This window comes from Sphaeramia orbicularis, chromosome 21 (genome assembly GCF_902148855.1).
Source record: "Sphaeramia orbicularis chromosome 21, fSphaOr1.1, whole genome shotgun sequence".
Classification (NCBI taxonomy): domain Eukaryota; kingdom Metazoa; phylum Chordata; class Actinopteri; order Kurtiformes; family Apogonidae; genus Sphaeramia; species Sphaeramia orbicularis.
Window position 1 is genome coordinate 31,120,603 of NC_043977.1, and position 22,578 is coordinate 31,143,180.

Consider the following 22,578-nt stretch of genomic DNA (forward strand, 5'->3'; position numbering starts at 1 on the left):
TGATATTTTTTTGCAACAGGGAAATGTCCACATGGGATCACCCTGTTCCCACATCGCAGATCAACACACACTCACACCCATGAACAACTCCCAAAGCATATTGTTGCTGGATGCCTTAAAACTATGACAAATCACATATTGTGTGTGACAGTACAGAGTGTTTTAAAATAAATAATATTTCACTGGCTTTCAAACTAGTCGTCAGATGTCAAAGAATCTTTTTCGTCTCTGGACATTTACTTAAAAACACTGTATTTGTGTCAAACTCTAAACATTCATCAAACACTGAGGAAATCTGGGTGGAGTGGGTCACTGAGTTTTTAATTGGATCTTAGCATCTGGAGTCTCCAGACTCACCAGAGCCGTCCTCTGGGTTGGGTTTGCTAGGCTACGATTGCCAGGACATCTGAATGCAACACGTGGAATAACCATCAGCTGTGTGTGTGAGAGAGTGTGACCCATACAGTGCTGCGCTGTCAAGGGCATGAAAATATCTCAGAGTGGAGTAATTCAGACTGGACAACTCCTCACAGTTTTAAATTGTCCTTTTATTTCTTTCTTGTGTATATGACTCAGAGTTCTGGCTCTTAGTATGTATTTTTTTTTTGTCATTCCAGTTATGAATTCAAGGTAACACCAAAGAATGAGCTGGGAACGGGACCCTCCAGTGATCCTGTGTCTTTTAGCACAGAATCAGGCAAGTTTTACCAGTTTAATAATGATAATAATAATAATAATAATAATAATAATAATAATAATAATAATAATAATAATAATAATAATGGATTAGATTTATATAGCGCTTTTCTATGAACGCATACTCAAAGCGCGTACAGTGGATCCATTATTCATTCACTCACACATTCACACTGTGGTGGTGGTAAACTATATTTGTAGCCACAGCTGCCCTGGGGTAGACTGACGGAGGAGGAAGTTTATTTTTGTTAGCACAGCACTGGTGCTGTTTTCAGTAAGCAGACCTTTATGTCCTTTTACTTTGTGGTTGCTGACAAAAAAGAAAATTGTTTTACAAATCCCTGATCAACCCTGATGACTTTATTTTTACATGAAAGACTAATTACCAGCGTGTTAATGCCACTGTATTGGAGGCTAATTATCAGACTGTGATTAGCGTTGTTTAGACTCTTAGAAGGTGTGCAGTTAAGTGGTTATTACTTTAATCATTTCAACATGGCACTGGGTCTAAGTGATTAAGTGTCCTGTCAGCTCACCAGGCGTCCTGTGAGCCTAATTTTTAACGAACATCACCCATGTGCTGATTAGGCTCTCCAAAAAAAAAATAAAAAAAATTAAAAAAGGCTAAATTGCACCAGTTGTTGTGCAGCTGAAGAATTGCCTTAAGTGGGTCAAATGTTAGTGTTTTTAAACTCTAAATGACAACACAGAGAGGGAAATGCTTTTCTTAACTGGCCTCTTGCCCTTGTGCAATCAAAACACAGCCTTCTGAGGCTAAACAATCTGAATACTCTGCCAAATTGGCTCTGCTACAAATCGGGGTTGTTCTACAAGAAGATATGTTTTGAGTCATGACTCTGGATTAATGCTTATGTTCTGATTATATTATTCATTGCAACTTTCTTTCATGTTCGTAGCGGATCCTCGTGTCAGTGAATATGTTGCAGGTGAATATCATCCTTTTCTCTGTTTTTAATGTTAATCTTTTTTTGGATTATGCTCCTGTATTTTATATCCAGTGTATTGAATCTTTGCTTTTCGTGATTTTCTCACAGGCAAAGATGCCATCTGGACTCAGTTCCCTTTTAAAGCTGATGCTTATTCCGAATGCAATGGAAAACAGTTTGTAAAGAGAACTTGGTATCGAAAGTTTGTGGGCATCCAGCTCTGCAACTCCCTGAGATACAAGATCTACCTAAGTGACACACTCAATGGTAAATACAAAGGCATACATGGGATTCAGCACTATATACGAGCACCTTTTAACCCATAAAGACCCAGTGCTTCTTCTGTGGCAGTGAAAAATGAATTTTTCTGTCTATTTAATCATTCTTAATTGATTTATCACCATTTGTCATCATATTATCCTCTGTATTTTCAATATAAATCATGTATTTTACTATATTTAATTTTCTGATCATGTAGATGTTCATAAAATTTCAGATTAAAGTTGTGTTTTATTATTTTAAAAACAGAGAAAACTGAAGAAAAAGTGACTTTTTCAACAAAATATATTATTTGAACATAAAACATAATTTATCAAACTCCATGGGTTTTACTGGTGAATCAATGTTGCAGAAGATGACAATGTTTCCATGGTGACTATGGAGCCTCTGAATATCCAAATGGGTCATATCTGATGAAAATGAAAAGATGACAAACTGTATTTTACACCAATTATTTACATGTATTGATAGGGTTAGTGGATCAACAGGTATTAAACAGTTTAGATCAGTAGATGGTTTTGGTCACCAGTGGCTGTTTGGGTCTCTGTGGGTTAAGGTTTAACTTTCTTTATCTGGTTTGTAGGGAAGTTCTACAATATTGGAGATCAGACGGGGCATGGTGAGGACCATTGTCAGTTTGTTGACTCCTTCCTGGATGGACGGACTGGCACACAGATGTTTGCTGACCAACTACCAAGTCGGTCAGGTAAGTTTATTACCTATAACACGAATGTCAAACGTGTGATCCATGGCCTGGCAAAGGGTCCAATCTGACCCATGGGATGAGTTTACAAAGTGCAAAAAATAAACTGAAGATATTAACAATCAAGCATGTTAAAATGATTTTAGTTCAGATTCCATATACAGACCAATGTGTTCTCAAGTAAAATAATAGCATAATAACATAAATAATGAGTCCAAATTATCTTCTTGGTATAATGTGAAAAAAAACGACCCTGCAAGGGAAAAGATTTACATTTGCAAAAAATCCTTTAACTGTAAAATGTGAATAACCTGAACAAATATGAACTTCTCCAAATGTCTAAAGAAAATTGCGCAAAAAAAAAAGTGCAATTTTAACAATATTCTGTCTGTTACTGAATGTTTGGTGCCTTTGTAGAGCTGATCTGTCATGCACATGTATAAATGATAAGTTGATGCATAATATTGTTAAAATAACACTTATTTTTCTCCAGAAATTTAATTTTTTTCAGGTTATTCACATTTTTTGTGGAAGGATAGTTTGTAAATGTAAATATGGTCATAATTTATAAGTTATTAAGTCATATGTTTATTTCACTAAAAGAAAGTGAAGAATTTGGAGGTGTCCTTATTTATAGGCTATTAGTAATAGGTTAATAATTATCGCTGTTATTTTACTGGTGTGGCCCACATGAGATCAAATTGGCCTGAATGTGGCCCATGAACTACAGTGAGTTTGACGCCCCTGACCTATAACCATTAACCAATCACTGGTGTTCTTTTTCTACCAGACTAATTTTCTCCTCTGTGTCTTTACGTTAGGATACTTCAGAGCACTGCGACAGGAACCTGTTCACTTTGGAGAAATCGGAGGGAAATCGCATATTACTTATGTAGGCTGGTATGAGTGTGGAACGCCCATCCCGGGAAAGTGGTAAAAGCGTGACCCCACAGAGCCACCTAAGACGAAGGAAGACCTCCATGTTGGAAAGGAATAAAAGCCGTCTCCAAAGGCCTGATGGGGGGTTGGCCTCTCTTTCATGTCCCTGTGGTCACAGTAGTTCTGTCAGTTGGTTTATTCACCCAGGTATAAACCAGTACAGGACTTTTAGGTGTCACAAAAGTCTGTTGAGGATATTTGCAACTTTGTTCTTCTATTTATCAAACACGTCACAATGAACAAACGAATGCAGGAGTTTGAACCAAAATGTTGAATATAATCAGACAAAACGTTGGGAAGCTGGCTCCCAAAGTGTAATAACTTGTATGATATTATTTATCAAAGGATTGGTACTGAATATTGTGTGAGCTCAAGCTTTGGAGATGAGAAAGTAAAAATGTTTCTCAGTGCTTGCATGGCAGTGAACACGCACGCTGTTAAGTCGTATACAGAAAGAACATGCATCATACTTTGAGTGTACATTTTGTATTATGTAAAATTCAATCATACAAGTACACACAGACATGCAGAACTGGGATTATTAGAAGTTGCAGTTTGCACAGTATTAAGCCTTTTTGCATATATGTATATGGTGTAAAGTACAGTATTGTGTACCATCAGCCTTCGATGGTATTTTTCAAGTTTATTTTTCAGGACAGATAACAGTGTTACCCAAAAGGATGCACTATAATATAAAAAAAAAAAAAAAAAAAAGTTGTAGCCCTGAAGTTGCATGGGGTCACTCTGAACTGAGAATTCTATTTTTAATGCCCTTGAAGCCTTGTTGTGTATTATGGAACAGAATAAAATGTATATTGAAAAGATAAATGAATACAAAATTGGTTTCAATATGGAAATGACAACTTGTTCTTTACTTTAAACAATATGCAAAGTGTATATATAGCTTTGTCTTTTGAAACAAATCAGCCTGCTACATTTTTATATGTATTTTCCAGCAATAAATAATGATTTTTACTTATTCATTGCTCTTTGCCTTTTATACTGAAAAATGTATATTTAATGGCACACTGATTTTGTTTAAAATGAAAAAAAAGGGGATGAATCAGAAGAATAAAGGACGCAATGCAGAGTTCAACTCCAAAGGTAATCATAAACTGACTTCATCAATCCCTAGAAGTGTTCCGACTGCAAACTGGCTACAGTGGGTATGTATGCACAAAAAGTGATTACAATTTGGTACCAACTACACAAAGGGCAACGCTAGAACACTTTTATAAATTATCTTTAATAAACCCTATGTGCTCAGTTCCTCTCACTTAGTAAGACAGCTTGACATGAAAGACCAACCACAAACTCCCATGCCACATGTCCCAGCCAACCACAACCCTCAGGCAGGAAAACAAAATACCAGCATTACCACAGTTTTTCCAAATCCGGGTTTGGGAGAAAGGGAAGAGAGAAGCCAAACTTAACACAGACATGAACTCAGAAACCACAAACAGAGAGAGTGTGTTAAGAGAAAGACAGTAAGACAACATAGCCAAAAGCAACAATATCAGAACAAAAGTAAAAAGAAAAAGTAGTCCAACTGGGTCTCGATTATTTATTAGGTTCCAGAAAAATGTTACAGTTTATACATAAACAACTAATCTCACTTCAAGGTGGAATTTGATTTGATATATTAGTAAAAACCAGTGATAAGATAAAGAGAACAATAGCAAGCCTTACTGGAGGTGATTTAACTAAACAAAGGAATCCTTCTTGACACTGGGAACTACATTTCCCATGAGCCATCACTTAGTGTTCCCAACATGGGGCAGATCGATTGATACATCATTAATACCGACATGGTGATAAAATTGATCAAAAGAAGTAAATAGAAACAACAACAAAAAGCTAAAGGTGTAACATTTCATTTTGGTGTCTAATTAATGCATCTATGGACGTTTTATCCATCATGACTGTGGAGATGTTATTCACTGCAGATGCGGATCTTGCTCACAAAATGAAGTGTTACCATGGGGAAATGAAAAATATTTGTGCAACAGCCTGTTTTGGTCTCCCAGGTGTGTGCATACAGACTGGTTACATTTTTACTGTGACAGTTACAAGAGGGTAGAGAAGACAGTGGAAATTAATCATCAGAAAAAACAGAAGGAACATACACCAGGGCCAGAACAGAGTGGCATGTTGAGACAGCATACGAACACTAACCATCAGACTGGAAGGGTTGCTTGTTTCTTATTTGGGCTTGATATATGAATGAGTGGGGAGGGCGAGGGGGGTGCAGAGCAGTAGACCTTGTATCCTGCACCCACTCCCAACAGTTGGAGCCACATAGAGGGGGAGGACTTGGGGGTGTGTGAGGATCGGAAACATCCCCTATCCTCTTTTACCGGTATCCAGGGCCAGGCTGAGTGTAGCCCTGGCCGTACGGGGGGCGGTTGCGGGCGTATGGGTTAGCAGCTCCGGGTGGAGGGGTGACGGTGTTGCCTGGAGGCGGGGTGTATCCGGGGCGAGACTGGTACCCTGAGCCAGGCTGGGAGTTGGGCGGCAGGCTGTAGTTGGCAGGCTGTGAGGCCTGGGAGGTATAGTTTTGGGAAGGGAAGGCTCCTGGTGGATACTGCTGGGCTCCCTGAGGCGGATGGGGCTGCTGCTGGCCCCCCTGGAAAGCTGGGGCAGGGGCTGGACCAGGGACAGGAGCCTGGGAGGAGGGAGGTGCGTAGTTCTGAAACTGCTGCTGCTGAGGCTGTGGTGGGCCAGGTTGAGGGGCTCCAGGCTGAGGGCTGTATCCTGCTGAGAGAGGGAGGGGGGGGGGGGGGGGGTCTTAAATGCATGCCCAGTAGAAATGGAACCGCTTTGTTTCACAACTCAGCAGCTACCTCTTTTTTTCTTTCTAAACTGACAGATTTTACTCTTACCAGGGTACTGCATACCGTACTGCTGCTGCGGTGGGGCACCTGGCTGCTGAGGTGGGTACCCACCTGGCGCCTGGTACTGCTGGTACACCTGGCCTGAAAACACAAGGAGACGCATTATGAGTGTAGAGAAACGAACACAACAGAAGCCAAAAGAAATTATCAGGAATATCAAATACTGATAGTTGATAATATTGTTGATGGATAATCCCAAATTGTTAATCAGTCACTATCCATTCCATCTGTGACTTCACAGAAACACCTGTACATCTGGGTAAAATAACACAACTGCCTCAATGAAAACAGCTGCAACCACTTTGCAACAACTATTTAATGCTAAAAGCCTGGTGCCCACAAAAAACTCTCTATGGCACAATAACAGTCAGGAATTGCTCCAACACGGAGAGAGAAGTGCAGGTGCCTGAATAAACACATGCACGCTACAAATCCAGGACACTAGTTCTGTAGCGCAGACCTCCATCAAGACTTTTAATCCACTCTTTTTCTTGTTTTTGCTAAATATTATACCACAATCAAACTTCAAATCATGACCCACTTTTCGCCAAATGGTGCCGCAGGTTAGTTTAATGAGTGTCATGGTCACAGCAGGGTTTATTCAGCTGGTGGCACTGGTCAGTTTTTTACTTATCAGTTACAAGCTATCCTGGGCTTCTCCAACATCACAGAAAGTTAAAAAGCCCAGCTTCAGCTGCTTTTGATGAATTGGCTCCAGAATTTAAGGGCTTCATCCTTGACCCATGACCCACCAAGTTTCATCCAAATCAGTGTGATAGTTTGTGCGTAATCCCAGTGACAGATAAAACTAGAGTGATAGTAAAACCTCTTGGGTAAAAATAATGAAGGGGATAATGATTCTTACGATGTGGCTGAAAGACATCCAGAGAACCTTAATTCAATTTTCCGACATCAAGACAAAGCATTTGTCGGTTGCATATCATCACCTCTACAACTCATTCAGTTATCTCACTGAGGATGAAGTATTGCTACTAAACCATTTACATGTGTCATGAAAATGAATATTCCACTAACATTCCCATTTATATGCAGATGTGCTTACTCTGATTAACACAGAACTCCCCTCACCATGTCCTATAGCAGTGTCCTATTTGCACACATAAAAAAACCTAAGTGTTTACAAGTACTTTTGTTTCTTCTTTCAAACATATACATGGGCTTTTCTTTCATCCCAGTCTTGTTGGATGGTTTTTTGACAACAAACAGAGCTGATGGTGAACAGTTAAGAGGTTGTGACATGTATTCTGAATGCTTGTGTAAAAGAATACCCCTAAAGCCTGAACTATATTGGCAGATCCCCTGCATTAACTGGCCTAATTTGGAGCATACAGTTTACACCATCTGTATTAGATATACTGGAATAGTCACATTTATAAGAGGGGAATATTCGGGAGGCTGTCATTGTAGAGAATGACATATCTTTAAGAGTAAATCTCTCAAACATTGCCCTGCATGACATTACATATATAAGTAACATGAAGAGTAATCAGCACTCTCTTACTTGAGAAAAGTCATTGCGGGTCCTTTATGTTTCCAACCAACATAGAAACTTTCTTCTGTCTGTATAAAATTTGTTCCCCATCTTAAAGTTCAGCAAATGTGCAAAGACTTGGCAAAGGAGCAGTTACTCTTAACAAGGGCCAAATCTTACCCCCACATCTCCTGCCTGGCATATAAAGAGGTCTGACAACAAATGACAACCACAAACAGCTGAAGGATAATAAATGGGAGGGCCACACCAAGGTCTACCAGTTTTTCAAGAGCTGGTAAAACTGGTGCTTATTTTCCACAGTGGGAGAGCCAACATTGTGGAAAACCTTAAATGGGATGACAATATGAGCTCAGAGTATGGTCACATTACCTTATGTTAGTTTTGCACAGACCGGTCAAGTAAATATCTAGCAACACACAGCGTACCTACAGTAACTTTTTATAGTCATTGCGGTGATGTGGCAACCATCTGTTATCTCACTGAAAGCACCTTTAACATGGTCTTTATTGTGCGAGAATGCATGTCTGTGAAATTGGCAGTTCTTTAGTTCTCCTCGGTCTGTAATCTATCATGAGTGTTATATAAGAGTGATGGAGGGATGGGTTTTTCATTTCTCCCCAGTGTCAACAGGTCAGCCATCAGCCTTCTGACTCACAGCATAAAGAAGTGACTGGGGGTTTTCCTAAGGACAGAGCTGCACTGCTTGAGGAGAGAAGAAATCCCAAGTTAGAAAAATGGTGTTCGTTGGAACAAAGTCTTTGGCTGTGGTTCTGCTGACCTCTAAGCGTGCCTTGAGAAGACATCCTGACAAAGGCGTCCTATTTTTAAATAAACATTTTACACCAAACACACATCTGCCCATCTGATAAAGCGCTTCAGGCAACTGTCTGGAAAGCTGCAACATATGCTCATGTTTATAGGGTCTTTCGTCTTTACATAGAGGTAAATTACTGCCAAAGGCTTATCAGTATCTTAAAGACAGAAGGTTGAAATCTTTACCATCTGCTTATGGATCTTATTAGAAGCAACAAGTAACCTTTTTTTGCAGTAAAAGTTAGCTTAAGGCCATCTCTAAAAAAGACCACCCATGTTCAGGTGCAAATGGTAATCTGTAGTTTTGCTTTAATAATATCTCATGCAATGTTTTGATTTGTTTGGAAGCTGTTGTACTGTATACAAACTCTGCAACCAAAGATGAGAAGAAAGAAAGAAAGAAAGGACAAAGATTGAGGAAGAGGTTGGACAGGACAACAGGCTGGGCATGATCTGACTTAACATGTCCGTGTGCCAACCATCTGCAGTGTTGAAAGTGAGGAGCGAGATCAGAAGGAAAACCAAATGGAAATAATGGATGAAGACAGGAAGAATTCTTCATTATCACGCTGGGCTTGGACATAGAGCCAGTACTTTATCTAGCATTACAGGGAACATCCAGGGAATATTAATTCCACAAAAACTTGCCTATTTTCATTTCAGTGAATTTAACATGGTGGAAATTTGTATACCCATGAAGACCTCACAAAGATTACCAAGATTTTCAATGAGGTCATCCCTATATTGTCTGTTGTTTCTCCTAATCCTTGTGTTATGGAAGAAATGGTCTTCCCTCTGAACCAACCAAACTCATACTAGGCCCCGTGGATAAAACCTGCAACGCTGGCCAAGCCAAGCCAAACCACAAACCACCAGTTAAATGGAAGTCGTCAAACAACATGTGCACTGATCTTTAATATTGCAGGTGGGGTAAGAAGTCTGCACAGTGACTGCTCTGAGCTCTGAGTAAGATTTGGGTCTTGTGAAAAAGAGCGCATCTCCATTGCTCCAGTGGCCTTCACATGGTCTGAGCCAAACCACAAGCTGAAAACAATCAAGCCCTCTTATAGGAATGTGGTAAACAGTACGAGATGCTTCGCCTCTGTGGCTGCACCTGTCTGGACCTCTCTTTACAAGAAATAAAGACAAGCCAAAGATCTCCCTAATGATAAATTTAGTGGACAAAGAAGATTGGTATTAAAGATCATTTGTCCACCAGATTCAGTCTCAGAGGTGATACTGTGCTGAGAAAAACTGGTAAAGACTGATTTCTTAAGATAATGTTTATCAAGCTCTTGTTTTCCTTTCCACAAGACAGATCGCCAGCATTGTAAAAACTGTGACCAAGCATCTTGTCAAAAATATGTCAACTTCATGGAAAACCTTGTGTATACAGTGTTGATCAAAGTCCTGCTGAGCTATGACATTTCTCTTTCAGTAAAAGCTGCTGCTGTAACAGAATGACCCCGATTGCAAAAGACCATGTAAACCGAAGGACCCAAAATACATTTAGTATTTTCTAATTTAAAATACTTACAATTGTAGACAGGCTAAAAGTTAAAACACCACGTTTCTGAAGGTTCATGATGAAATGTACAATAATTTTCTGAGCCTATCATCTACAGACCTGTTTCATCACACATAAATGAGCAACTGTTTAAAGAGTGAACACAGAAAAGATCAATATGATGCTACATTCATTACAGTCGCAAATACTAGATGAACAGTGTGACACACATTTTTAGTGATCCTGTCTTAAACTCATAACATCCCAGGAAGAACTACTCCTTGAAATGCAGATTACCCTGGACCAGTATCGCATGGTAACAGCTTGCTTACTCAACAAATACTAGTGGGGGGGACTAAAGCTTCACTGTAAAAGAATGTTTAATTGCTTAACCGCCCACACTGTAGAGTCTAACCATGACCATAAGGACACCATTCCACAATGTATTACTTCTTAAACATGTGCCTTTGCCTCATTATGTCTGTGTGTTCACCCATTATGTTTGTGCACATCTGGGCTTTTTGTGAGGACACATTAAATCAATTTCTTTTGGCTTTTATTAAGTATGCATTTAGCTGTGTGTGCATGTGTCTCACCATCCATGCCAGCTGGGGGTCCCTGCTGTACTCCAGGGTAAGGGGCCTGTGTCTGGGGGGGCACTCCTGGCTGTGGGGCTGCAGATGAAGAGGAAGCGATGCTGTCAGGTGTTCCTGAGCGTTCCTCTGGTGCAGCTGGTGGGGGAGCTACTCAGACAACACAAGAGACAGACGTATAGTACAGTGATATCATACATGCACCACAGCAATGCAAGTGAAACCATAATAAAACCATACAACAGAATAACCGAGCTTATAATAATGCTCAATTTAGCAACCTCAATCATTTGTGATGCTGTTTAGTACCTGGGGCCTGGTCCTCACTCAGGCCAAAAGCGGAGATGACATTCTTGTTGACCTCGTCCTGGTTTTTTAATGGGTCGAAGGCTGACATACTGGCTGCACTGACTGGGGTGGCTTGTTTCATGGAGGGGTCTGCTGCCACCACTTTGCCTTCACGCCCGTCCACTGATTCTGTAAACATCAGAATAATGTTTATAAAGCGGGATAAAAGAGGAGAGACTTTTGTACTAGTTGGAGCCTATTGTAAACAGACGTTTGATTTTATTACACTATAAACGAAAACATGTATTACAAGAGAAATGAGAATATTGTTCACAAACAGCAGAATGAACACTGCCAAAGTCTCATAAAACAATTTGATTATTCTTGTTCTCAAAACAATTCCAGCTGTTTGCCCAGCAGGGTGCCAGATTTTCACACTACAGACACCCCAATCCCTTTAATTAGTGCATTTCTGCAAAGACGCTCAACAATAAACAACTACATACTCCACCAGTGCACAAAATTTTTCAAATCAGACGCTGCGATCTTAGTGAAAACTACAGTACGCTATGCATGCTCCATAAGTGAATATTTTGGTTACAGTTATGATGACTTGGGAGGGGCTTTGTGCTTAAAAAGTGCATCATGTGTGGGAGTAAGTGACCACACTTAAACTGGACAGAACTGGTATGTATGCAGTATATTATTAAAGCAGACAAATCTTTGTATGAAAATAGCTTATTAAATCATTCCAGCAATGACAGATTTCTATAAACTGTCTCAGTCTGGTGCCAGTATCCTTGTGGAATACAGATCTTATTATTCTGGCACAGAGTTTGTGGGACAGAAACAAGTGTTGCTTGTTAAGAAGACTGTGTAAACTCTATCGGTAGATGTGAGAGACTTAACAGATGCTTTGTGATCTAGAAAACTAAAAAGCCAGGACAAACTGAAATATCATGTATCCCTTTAACTAAAAAGGTCAAAATGTTATTGGTCTAGAAAGTTAATCTTATCTATGGTACGTATTTCATCAACAATTTTACGATTACTGTACTTTCCGGACTAAAAGCTGCTATTTTTTTCTCGTTTTGAACCCCGCGGCTTATACAGCGATGCAGCTTGAGTATAGATTTATACGGGCTAATGGCCACCAGGGGGTGCTCTAGAAGGAAGCGCAAAAGTGAGACAGACAGGTGGAAGAGATGATGCGGAGAGAAGTTGTTTTAATCTTAACTTTTTTAACAATCATTTTGCGTGTCATGCACAAACCCTCATCATGGAAAACACACGAAGAAATGCATATGATGCAGCTTTGAAGTTAAAACCAATCGATGCATCTGTCTAAGAAGGAAATAGAGCTGTAGCACGGAAGTGCCACTGAGCAACAACGGAGGAGAGACTGAGAATGTGTGTGACGGAGCTGAGGCTGTTCAGCTCCAACACTGAAGAAGATGACTGCAGCGGTTTAATGAGCAGAAGGAAGATGAAGATAGAGATCAATGACTTTTCTGGGTTTTTTAAAAAGCTGTGTTCCTGCCGTTTTACTGCCATGCTACAGGCACTGTTTGGAAAAAAGCAGTTAAGGTATGAAAACTAGAAGCACTTGGAGAGCGCAGACCTCCGCCAAGGCTGATCAGTGGCCCCCCCGTGGGCCCCCCCACCCCCGATCACCACCAAAATTTAATCATTTCTTCCTTATCCCATTTCCAACAAACCCTGAAAATTTCATCAAAATCTGTCCATAACTTTTTGAGTTATGTTTCACACTAACGGACAGACAAACGAACCCTGGCAAAAACATAACCTCCTTGGCGGAGGTAATAAATATTTCAATAATCTTTCTGTTTAACATCTTTCTGTGTAAATATCTCATGTCGTGACGTGGACACCTGCAGCTTATAGTGAGGTGCAACTTAAAGTCAGCCGCGGCTTATAGTCAGGTGCGCCTCATATTCTGGAAAGTACAGTACTTTTTTGTACAAATCTCCTTTTCATCACTAGATAGGTCATATTTTCTCATGTAGTAATGCTTTAATACTAATGTTTATGAACAAACTGTGGGAAAACACTGGGAATGCCTAATTACATGGGCTCTTACCACTGTCTGGTGCTGTAGCAGATAGACCGGGCTCTGCTGGAGGCTCCAAACTGTCCAGGAGGGTGTTGACTTTATTCCTGAGCTCAATGAGCTCCCTTCGAAGATACTTCACCTGACTTGATTCCAAAGGCCGAGGCTGACCGTTCACTGGAGGCAAAAGTAAGAGGAGATTGGACATGGTTTGAGTGTAAATAAACTGAAAACAATAATATTGTTTAAAAAAAACAAAGAATAATGGTTAACAGCTAATAAAAGAGGCCTCACATAAAAATGCTTATAATGAAATGTTTTTACATATAAAAATGATTACAATTTGAAGTTGTTTGTCTGTAAAAGTTATTAATTCAGACTGAAGTGTGAATGATGATACAATCCAATTCATTTAGTGCTACAATTTAATTATCAGGGATTACAGGCATCCTCTCTCACATGACTACATCTACAAAGCCATTCACAACTACAAACAGAGGGCCTGCCAAATTCATCATCATGTTTGCTTGCCAACCAAGGCATTTAATAAACAAAGAAATGAAGATAAAAAAACTGGCAAGAGGATACTGATTTGTCATCCAGCTTTGTACTGCGCCTACTCAAGTCATTTATGCTGAAGTCGGCAATAGTGACCCCATGTGCTCTGCATCGCCACAACTTGAAACACTTATTTTTATCATTACAAACTGATGGAGGAGAAATGGAGGATGGTAAACATTCCTTCCTCATAGAAGTTTCTCTGTTGGCCTGGATAATGCTGAATAAAGATGCATGGGGTCATGAGGCCCTGCGCTCAAACACAAGGCTTCTCAGATTCCAGAGAATCTCACTCACTGAATCTTAACACATGTCTGAGAATACAAGTTCCACGTGAGGTCAAGGCATGTGATGACGAGCCAGAGCCCAGCTTTGATTGTGAGGAAGTAAAATATGTTTTTACAATGAGAGAGAGAGAAAAAAAAAAAAAAAACATCTTACAGCTCTGTGGCTAATAATAGCAGCAACATAAGGACTTACAGCAGAGCACAGGAAACATCATGTTATCATTACAGATTTATGTAATGTCAGTGCATGCATACTACGTGTGCTGTATTTCTAACTTTGAGTGTACTTTTGTACTAGTGTATTATTGTACTTCTAACCTTGTCAAGTTATGTGACAAATCTTAATGTGTCTGAAAAATTGGCAAAAACAATATTTTGTGTTTTACAGTGTGCAATTATTACTGTGAGAATCTGTGAATGTGAAAAAAAAAACATACAACAAAATCTACAGGACATACCCCTGACTTAAAATTAATGCAATTTACGTGAAAATTAATGCAATAAATAATCATTATTAACAAGAAACACACTTCTACAGAAATATTGGCAATATCATCCATACAAATATTATTCCCCATTTTGACACACACACAAAAAAATCTCTAATTTCTCTTGGTCTGATAAAAAAAAGACAAGTCTCAGATCACATTACTGAGAAATCTAAACAAAACAAAGACAATATGACGAAAAGGTTTCTATCAACTCAGATCTTTAACCAAAGAAAAAGCACAATATAATTCATAAAACTCATGGTGAAATGTGAGGATGAGTTCAACTCGTTTTTTGGAAAATAAGAATCATTTTATGGCCTTTATGCAAGTTATATGACATAGTTAAATATTTGAGGACTTTATTGGGCTGGTACATACTGAAGATTAAAATCAGGAATTATTCTAGCTAGCAGAAAGGTCTTTAGTAAATATACATTTGTCTCTTCGTAACATTGTGTGCCTGTTCAACCAGTACTAAAACACACAGAAATTCCACCCAAAATTAGTCAGACATGAGTGCAAACAATGCTCAATGAGCAAAAGGAAATGAGGGTTTCTGTGCAAAGCGAAAGCTGGACTGCCCTCCAGTGACCAGTTGCTATAAATGAACCTACAAATCTGGCTCCCTCAAGTAAAATGCAGTAAAGTAAAGAAAGTCAAGACAACATATAGACAAGGAGTCATAGGAAGAAAAAAATTCAGTGTCTTACCAAATAAAGTCAGTTTGAGTATCCTACTGCACTGGATTGCAAAGGAGAGGTCAGAGCTGTCAAATATGGTGATTAGGTCATCATCTATGGCAAAAGAGACAGACACCAGAAAAATCACTCTATGACAAAAATATTAATATAAAAATACTGATTTATTCATTGATTGAAATTACATGGTCAAATGATCAGTATAATAATTTACCTTCAAATACATTTTCCAGATATAAATGCACTATCAACACCAACAAATTTACTCTTGAAAGCAACTAAGATATAGAGGATCTGAGCCAGAGCCTGTGTCCTACCTTCATCCTTATATTTGATGGTAACTTCATCGTTACTCTGCAGCTTTCCCCGAAAGACGCGTTGCATCATCAGCACCAGCTCATCATAAGTTATGTCTTCATTATGGATAGGGATGCGTCGGATGTCATCGCCCAGCTGGGCTTTGATGATCAGCTTCCCGCTCAGGTCCAGCTGGCCGTTCATGGTGTCGTCCGACCTCTTCTGCTCCCACCACTGATCAAGGTCACAGAATTTGTAATTGACAATTAACACAGTTGCACAGTTGGACACAGTTGTAGTTTATTTGCAGAGTCTAAGGGTCAAAGATCTCACAGTGAGGAGTCAAAGACCATTCTATGGTACAGTCAGTCTTGTGGACTTTGATTCCAAGGTTTGATAACAAAAGTAAAGGTCACAACTATGTCCACAAATCTAGGGTTGTAATTGCAAATTCTGATAAGTCTTCAAAGTCTCAGAGTTCAACAGGCTGGCTTTCCAGGAGACATTTGACAAGCGTATTGATTAGTGGAATTTAACCTTAGTCATGCATCTTTAGACTAACCAGTGTTTCTATGTGTACATTATGTTCACTTGTGGAATGCAACTGAGTACTTTTCCTAAAATATTGTACTTGAGTACAGAGTAAAATTTGTTGTAAAGTTTTTTATACCTGAGCATTTCCAATGGACTCTATGCACAGCCCCACTACTTCCTGAACTTCAGGTGGGTCCTTTATTTCCCGTCTTTCATTATTGGACACACTGATTAATCCAGGTGTGCCTGCTACTTCTTGTTGCGACTACTGATTAATTAGGCACACCTGGATTAATCAGTGTGTCCAATAATGAAAGACGGGAAATAAAGGACCCACCTGAAGTTCAGGAAGTAGTGGGGCTGTGCATAGAGCCCATTATAGGTTTCTAATAGTACCCTGTTGATGCTGCTTTAGTTCAGTTTTAATATTCAGGTTATAACCGTACTCTTCTTGTCTAATAAAAACCATGCATCTACAAATTTGTTGATTTTGAATATTTTATATTTTATAACTCTTTAAAACTTACTTTGATCAACTTGAAAAGACATTACCCCAAATCAGGTCAGTTTAGGCTGATTTTTCTTTCTTTAAAAAGGGTGACTTCTCAGAGATACAGGGGATTTTACAAGACAGCAACGCTACAAACATGTGATGGGCAAACAGGATTTCATGCATTGCTGTAGACTGAACTAGCCTGGAGTAGTAATAGAAGTAAAACAGCTTGATGTGCTCATCCTTAAAATCTACAGCAGTAAAATACAACAAACACATTAATGGAAAATAACTATTTTTCATTGACCATTTCACTGTATAGGCTAATCACTACTTTTCCTTTCATACTTTCAGTTTAGCTGCTAATGATGGCTGTATATTTACAGTTTTGAATGTGCCACTTTTACTTACAGTGAGGTACTTTGTAACAGTATGACAGTAGTACTTTTACTTAAGTAAAGAATCTGAATACTTCTCCCAGCACTGCTTATTGCTGACATTGGGTGAAGTTGGTTTAAACAATCTGATGGATCATCATCTGTGTGGATTAGCAACTACATTACCTGGTGACGTAGTTTGCTGAAACATAACATTTAATTCCAGAAATGCTACGGCTTTGCTTGGCCAGGCCAGATGCATAATTAGCTGGATGCTAGGGATTGTGTGGTAGCTAACATTTAGCATAAAGCTAAGATAAATGAGGACATCAGCCAATTCATCTCTGTGGATGTTTGCTCTTTCAAATTAGCACTTGGCAGTTACAAATCAAACTGTTTCAACAACACTGGTGGATAATTAAGGATGATTGTAAAAACACGCCCAACAAATGGGAATCGCAGAGTCATCTGTCAGCTGCGTATGAATATCATCTATTGACTATGTGCTATCGTGTGTTCGGCCATTTAACCACTGCCAGTGTCAAATATATCAATATAATAAATTAGAAAGGTAAAGAAATAGGATCATTGTAATAGCTCTCATTTAGCAATTTTGATAAGTTTCATTGTATCGACTAACAGTGCCACTTAATCTGGAAAGCGCTTTCGTTAGCATTATTTGATAGGCATTGTGAGCTAGATACGCTAACTCATGGCTAGCAAATTGTAAAGCGTACTCTTAGAAAAGCACATTCCGTTAGTTGGGGATAATTTTTAAAGTTACTACGGATCAGAGCCAACACCTGTTTGGACGAGCTAGCGTAGCATAACTCCCGGACAGCGTTCATAACATTAGCCAGCTAACGCTAGCTAACATAGTTAGCATGCTAGCTCACAACAGTAAAACAGTGATGACATAGAATCCTTGCCGGATGGTTGAAACCTATGTACAGTGTATCTGGACAATGAACACAAACTTGTCATTCACCTGAATCAGACGACGTGACCACGCTGTATTTCACAGGTTTCCCCAAACCGTGAAAATCAATTCTGTTAGCTAGCCTAGCTAGACCTGGGTACCAGCATCAGGAAGTGTCCTCCAGACTGTCAACGTCAACTTGTACGTGGCATTCAAAGCACGCAAGCGCAGTAAATTGAGCACAAAGTTGACAATCATCGCTGATGACTAGGTTAAAGGTCAAATGATGTTATTCTGTTAACGGTGCTGTGTGCATAGACTTAGGGTCCTCTCTGATGCTGAATGGCACACGACAGACAGTAACTGGAGTGACCACTGTTATTTTTATTTGATGCATTCTGAAAAAAAAAAAAAAACGTTGTCAGAGGTAGACTTAACAATAAAGGATATTACATTCTCACATCTTCAGCAAAGAAAACACACTTTCTTTATTACATACTCCAGCAAAAAGAAACAGTGTGTATTTTGGATGATACAAGGTTCATGGCCCCACTGCTGCACAAATATGCACATCTATGCATCTGTTCAGATCTTTGCATCATTTTTTTTAGTGATGACAACAGTCATACTAAATAACAGATCAGTACAGACGTAGAGGTTAGCCTACTATTGACTGTCATGTTAATGTTTAGAAATTGTTTAAGGTGCCACCTCAGATTACTTAGGAGAGTCACATAAGGGTTTTGCAATGGCGCCAGAGAACATTGGACTGCTAAGATGTTATTAAACAATAAATTAATAAATAAAGATGAATAAGAAGAATATATATGGTAAGACAAAAACATAGATGTTTACATTCCATTACTTCTTCTTCTTTTCCTGCGTAGCATTAAACCATGAGTCAAGCAGCTTTTTCATGTAATATAACTGCCAAGCGTGCACCTGTACAGCAATCACCATGACTAAATATGTAACAGTCACTGCAGAGAAGCCAAAAATGAAGCGGTAGGCCTTTCCATGGCGGTAGAGCTGCTGCGCCACAGGGAACATTTCCATTCCACCATAAATGAGAGGTGCCACAGAGAACAGCCCTGAGCTTATCATGGATATGACGAGGTAACTGATATTGTTCTTTGGAAGTGACAGGCTGCTGCAGAGTAGAGGGAGGAGGCTGAGTAGGTAGGGATACTCCCAATGGTACGGTGCTGACACTGTGTCAGGTGACACCAAGTTGAAATGACTGACAGCCACCTGTGCTGCCACCAGCAGCCAGATTAAGAGATGGACGAGGTTAAACTTCCGAACTTCTGACTTTAGGGCCACACTGTGAACAGAGTGAATAAAATGGTTTAGAGATCTAGTGAAAATACTTATACTAAATGACCACTTTAACAGAAAAGTATGCAGGTTACTTACCTCATCTGGTAATGTGGGACGATCCTTTCTTTGTATTTGTAGTCATTTCCATTTATACTAGTGGGTCTGGAGCCTCCACGGAATGTCATGATGTATGATCTTTTAACACAAAAAACAAATCATGAACTAAAAGCAAATCTGCCAAATCACAGGCTGCAACCATCAATGTTTATATCAGTTATTACATATATGATACATTTCTTTTACTTACTTTCTGTTTTCAGTTATTAGAATTTCTGTCTAGCAGCGCAAAATCCAAAAATGTTCAAACCAATCTTATCACTGAGAAAACTGCAAATTCAGGAAACATGAAGCTTCATGTCTTTTTGTTCAACAGCTAACAGCTAACCAGTTATATTTGACACATCACTCGACACTTTTAGCCTTCTTGTCGCTTGTTCTGAAAACACTGATAAATGGGGCAACTGTAAACTACAAAAAATTCCTTAGGGACGTGAAAAACAAGTAAATGATAATGTAAACTCAATAATAACAAGCGAAGCAGCACCTTAGCTTTTATTGCTATCGCTAACCGAATTCAACGTTAACTTCTACAAGGTAATCTATAGACGTAAATGTCGTTTGGGTATCAACAGTGATAGCTTAGTATGGTACGTAATAATTAAATAAGTAACGGTGCTTACCGTTGTGTATTTTCGCCTGTATGGCCTGGTTTGTTTAAAACGAAGCAACGCAAACAGATGTAGAAGATTTGGAGGCAGTGCGCATGCGCACAATCTCAACTGAGAGCCCACCCATCCCAGCATCAGCATCTTTCCCAACCATCCATCCTGCTGACGCCTCTTCCGAGTTTGAGCTCAAAGTAGGTTATGACTTTTAATATTTAATATGTGCATTATCTTTGCCTATAAAGTTTGAGTGTGGATTAAATCAGGAACCCAAAGCAACATTAAAATGGACTTCATTCTGGGTCTGATAAATGGTGATAAATGGTGATTAATCTTGGATTAAAACATCAATTTAAATTCACTGCATCCTTGAAAACACATGGTTAAATACAAAATAATAATCAAACAAACAATTAGAATATTTAATATGTCTTTCTAAAAAACAAACAAACAAAAAACCCCAAAACAAAACAAAACAAAACAAAAAACACAGTAGAGGCAACATGTAAGTAAAAACTAAGATAATGAATCTTAAACTAGATTTTGATACATAATTAGTAAATTACCTGTAGAGTTTTGTGGCTTCGAGGTCCATCTGTCTTTACCCTTGAGAGTGTATTTGTTAGTAATGACATTATATGGTAATAGGATCTTGCATCTTAAGTTCTGAAACTCAAACTCTAGAGTCATAAAACATTTAAGAAAACATAGAGAAAAACTTCAATGCAACATTTTACACTCACCATTTCCATATGTCACTTTCATGCAGGGTGAAAAGTCCTCAAGCAATCTGGTTCTTCAAGAATAAAGCTCTTAATGACTCACCCAGGACAGATGATTCTACAATGTTATAATTTTTTTCTATTGTATTTTTTTTCCAGAACTAGCTTCAATAAAACAGTTATTATATGCTTTTCTGTGAACTTAGAAAGGAGCATTACAATTATTTAATCAAACAGTTTTTATTTAAAAAACAAAAAACAAAACAAAAAAAAACAAAAAAACCCAACATAGACAGTAATAACAAATGTAAAACATTACGACATAAGATCTTTGGTTACAGTAAAAATATTAGCACCATGACTAAAAGGAGAAATATATATTTATTTTCCTTTAATACTTTGCATGCTTGATGTCATTTCATTGTATACATGTGGACAGCAGTCAAAAAAATAAATTATTAACATAACTGTTGTCATGAATTGCAGTGACAGTTTGTTTTAAGTACTCCCTCCGAATCCATTATCTGTGACACATTTCTCACAAACCTGGCAGCTAGACATACCGGATGAATTAAACGGAGGATGCGAAATGGGAGTTTTTTCTCTTTTGAAGCATTAGTGAGACTTTGAAAGCAGAACGTAAACCAAGAACCAAATGTGACCCACTGTGTTTTTCATTTAAGGTTTTTACAGCATTTCTTTCAGACTTAACAATCCACAAATTCATCGGTGCATAGTCAAACTGCCATCACGATTCAAATTAGTTTTGCATTGACAGCAGAAAGTGTTTTATTAATGTCATGTGGGTAATATTTATTGTAGTGTAAGGAGTGGTTTCATAGTTTTGGGCAAAATGCATTTTTCCCACTATGTTTCAGTACAAACTTGGTTTCTTCACAGCACTAGTACACATGTAAACCTGTACAGCACATGTACCCCTTACGGTAATTACATGGATGGATTTCCCTTTCTTTAAAGCTGAGCAGATAGAAACGAGCATTAAAACTTAAATTAATCCTCTCTGACTCTCTCTAATGAGGGGAATTCATAACAGAATACTTGTAACATCCAGGTAATGTAATAAAAAATAGAATTTTATATGTTAATTTAATTGTGATCTTCTGACATTTGTAGTCTCCCTTGAGTGAGTTTTCATGTTAAATGTTTATGTCATCCTGAGTTGCTTTACAGTCTTCCCACTCCTCACTTCTTTTTCAACTGGAATCACTTCATGTCATCTATATCAAAGTTCTTCCCTCAGTGGATTTTGCCAATCTTAGTTTTGGTAATTCAGTGAAGATGCTGAGAATCTGTTACATGTAAATCACATTTAGCATCATTTAATTAATCAGTACTGTGTACAAAATGTTTCCCAAAACTCAGTCATCACCAGGCTACCTGTTTTGAACTCCAAAACATGTCCAAATTGCAGCAATGGCATTCGGATCTGTCATTCTTGGCCTCATCAGCAAAGAGACAGCAACTGTATTTATACAAAGGCATGCATTCAACAATTACAATGTCCGACAAAAATGAATATGTCTTCATGTTTTACTGCATTTTACATTCTCTGCCACATGGGGTAGCTGCCAGTTTTGCTAAGACAACATTAAGTGTCAGGGACAAAATCTGACACTGTTGCAAAAATGTTACCAGAATTCTACTTTGCTTTGTCTTCTTTGTGTGTATAGCCTCACTTCATGTGGTGTATGTAATTATATAATGCATTCTTATGGCTTCTCTGAAAAAATATAGAGGCTATATGGCTGTACAGTATAAAAGCAGCTGTATATACAGACTGTCATACTTCAGATTATTCTGGAGATATTTCAGTTATACCTCTTATTTTTGCTGAAAAGATCAGCAGATTGTTGACTTAATGTTTGCTGTCTGAGGCAAGTAGCAGTTTATGGT

General features: G+C 38.6%; 3 protein-coding genes across 13 annotated transcripts in view; 1 reads left to right on the top strand and 2 right to left on the bottom strand.

Moving 5' to 3' along the window:
* abi3bpa (ABI family, member 3 (NESH) binding protein a) overlaps positions 1-4,543 on the top strand; it is a 29,447-nt gene extending 24,904 nt beyond the window's left edge. For all 10 annotated transcript variants that reach the window (XM_030124699.1, XM_030124702.1, XM_030124704.1 and 7 more), the window contains 5 exons: positions 618-697; positions 1,614-1,643; positions 1,752-1,910; positions 2,506-2,628; positions 3,447-4,543. In XM_030124699.1, coding sequence (XP_029980559.1) covers positions 618-697; positions 1,614-1,643; positions 1,752-1,910; positions 2,506-2,628; positions 3,447-3,562 — 508 coding nt within the window. In that variant the 3' untranslated portion in view covers positions 3,563-4,543. The remainder of the gene's footprint in view (positions 1-617; positions 698-1,613; positions 1,644-1,751; positions 1,911-2,505; positions 2,629-3,446) is intronic.
* Positions 4,544-5,114: 571 nt separating this feature from the next.
* tfg (trafficking from ER to golgi regulator) lies at positions 5,115-18,101 on the bottom strand. Of its 2 annotated transcripts, none has more exons than XM_030124712.1 (8): positions 17,967-18,101; positions 15,595-15,808; positions 15,290-15,373; positions 13,274-13,420; positions 11,194-11,361; positions 10,888-11,034; positions 6,447-6,539; positions 5,115-6,318 (listed from the first exon to the last, which is right to left on the bottom strand). In XM_030124712.1, the coding sequence occupies exons 2-8, from the start codon at positions 15,776-15,778 to the stop codon at positions 5,918-5,920; spliced, it is 1,224 nt and encodes a 407-aa protein (XP_029980572.1). In that variant the 5' UTR covers positions 15,779-15,808; positions 17,967-18,101; the 3' UTR covers positions 5,115-5,917. The 2 variants fall into 2 exon arrangements, with proteins under 2 accessions (XP_029980572.1, XP_029980570.1); XM_030124710.1 differs by having other exon boundaries at positions 5,115-6,321.
* A 160-nt stretch (positions 18,102-18,261) lies between these two features.
* On the bottom strand, positions 18,262-20,042 carry jagn1a (jagunal homolog 1a). The gene is made up of 3 exons (XM_030125833.1): positions 19,958-20,042; positions 19,314-19,412; positions 18,262-19,221 (listed from the first exon to the last, which is right to left on the bottom strand). Exons 2-3 carry the CDS (start codon positions 19,400-19,402, stop codon positions 18,759-18,761), a joined length of 552 nt encoding a protein of 183 aa, XP_029981693.1. The 5' UTR covers positions 19,403-19,412; positions 19,958-20,042; the 3' UTR covers positions 18,262-18,758.
* Positions 20,043-22,578: the final 2,536 nt, after the last annotated feature.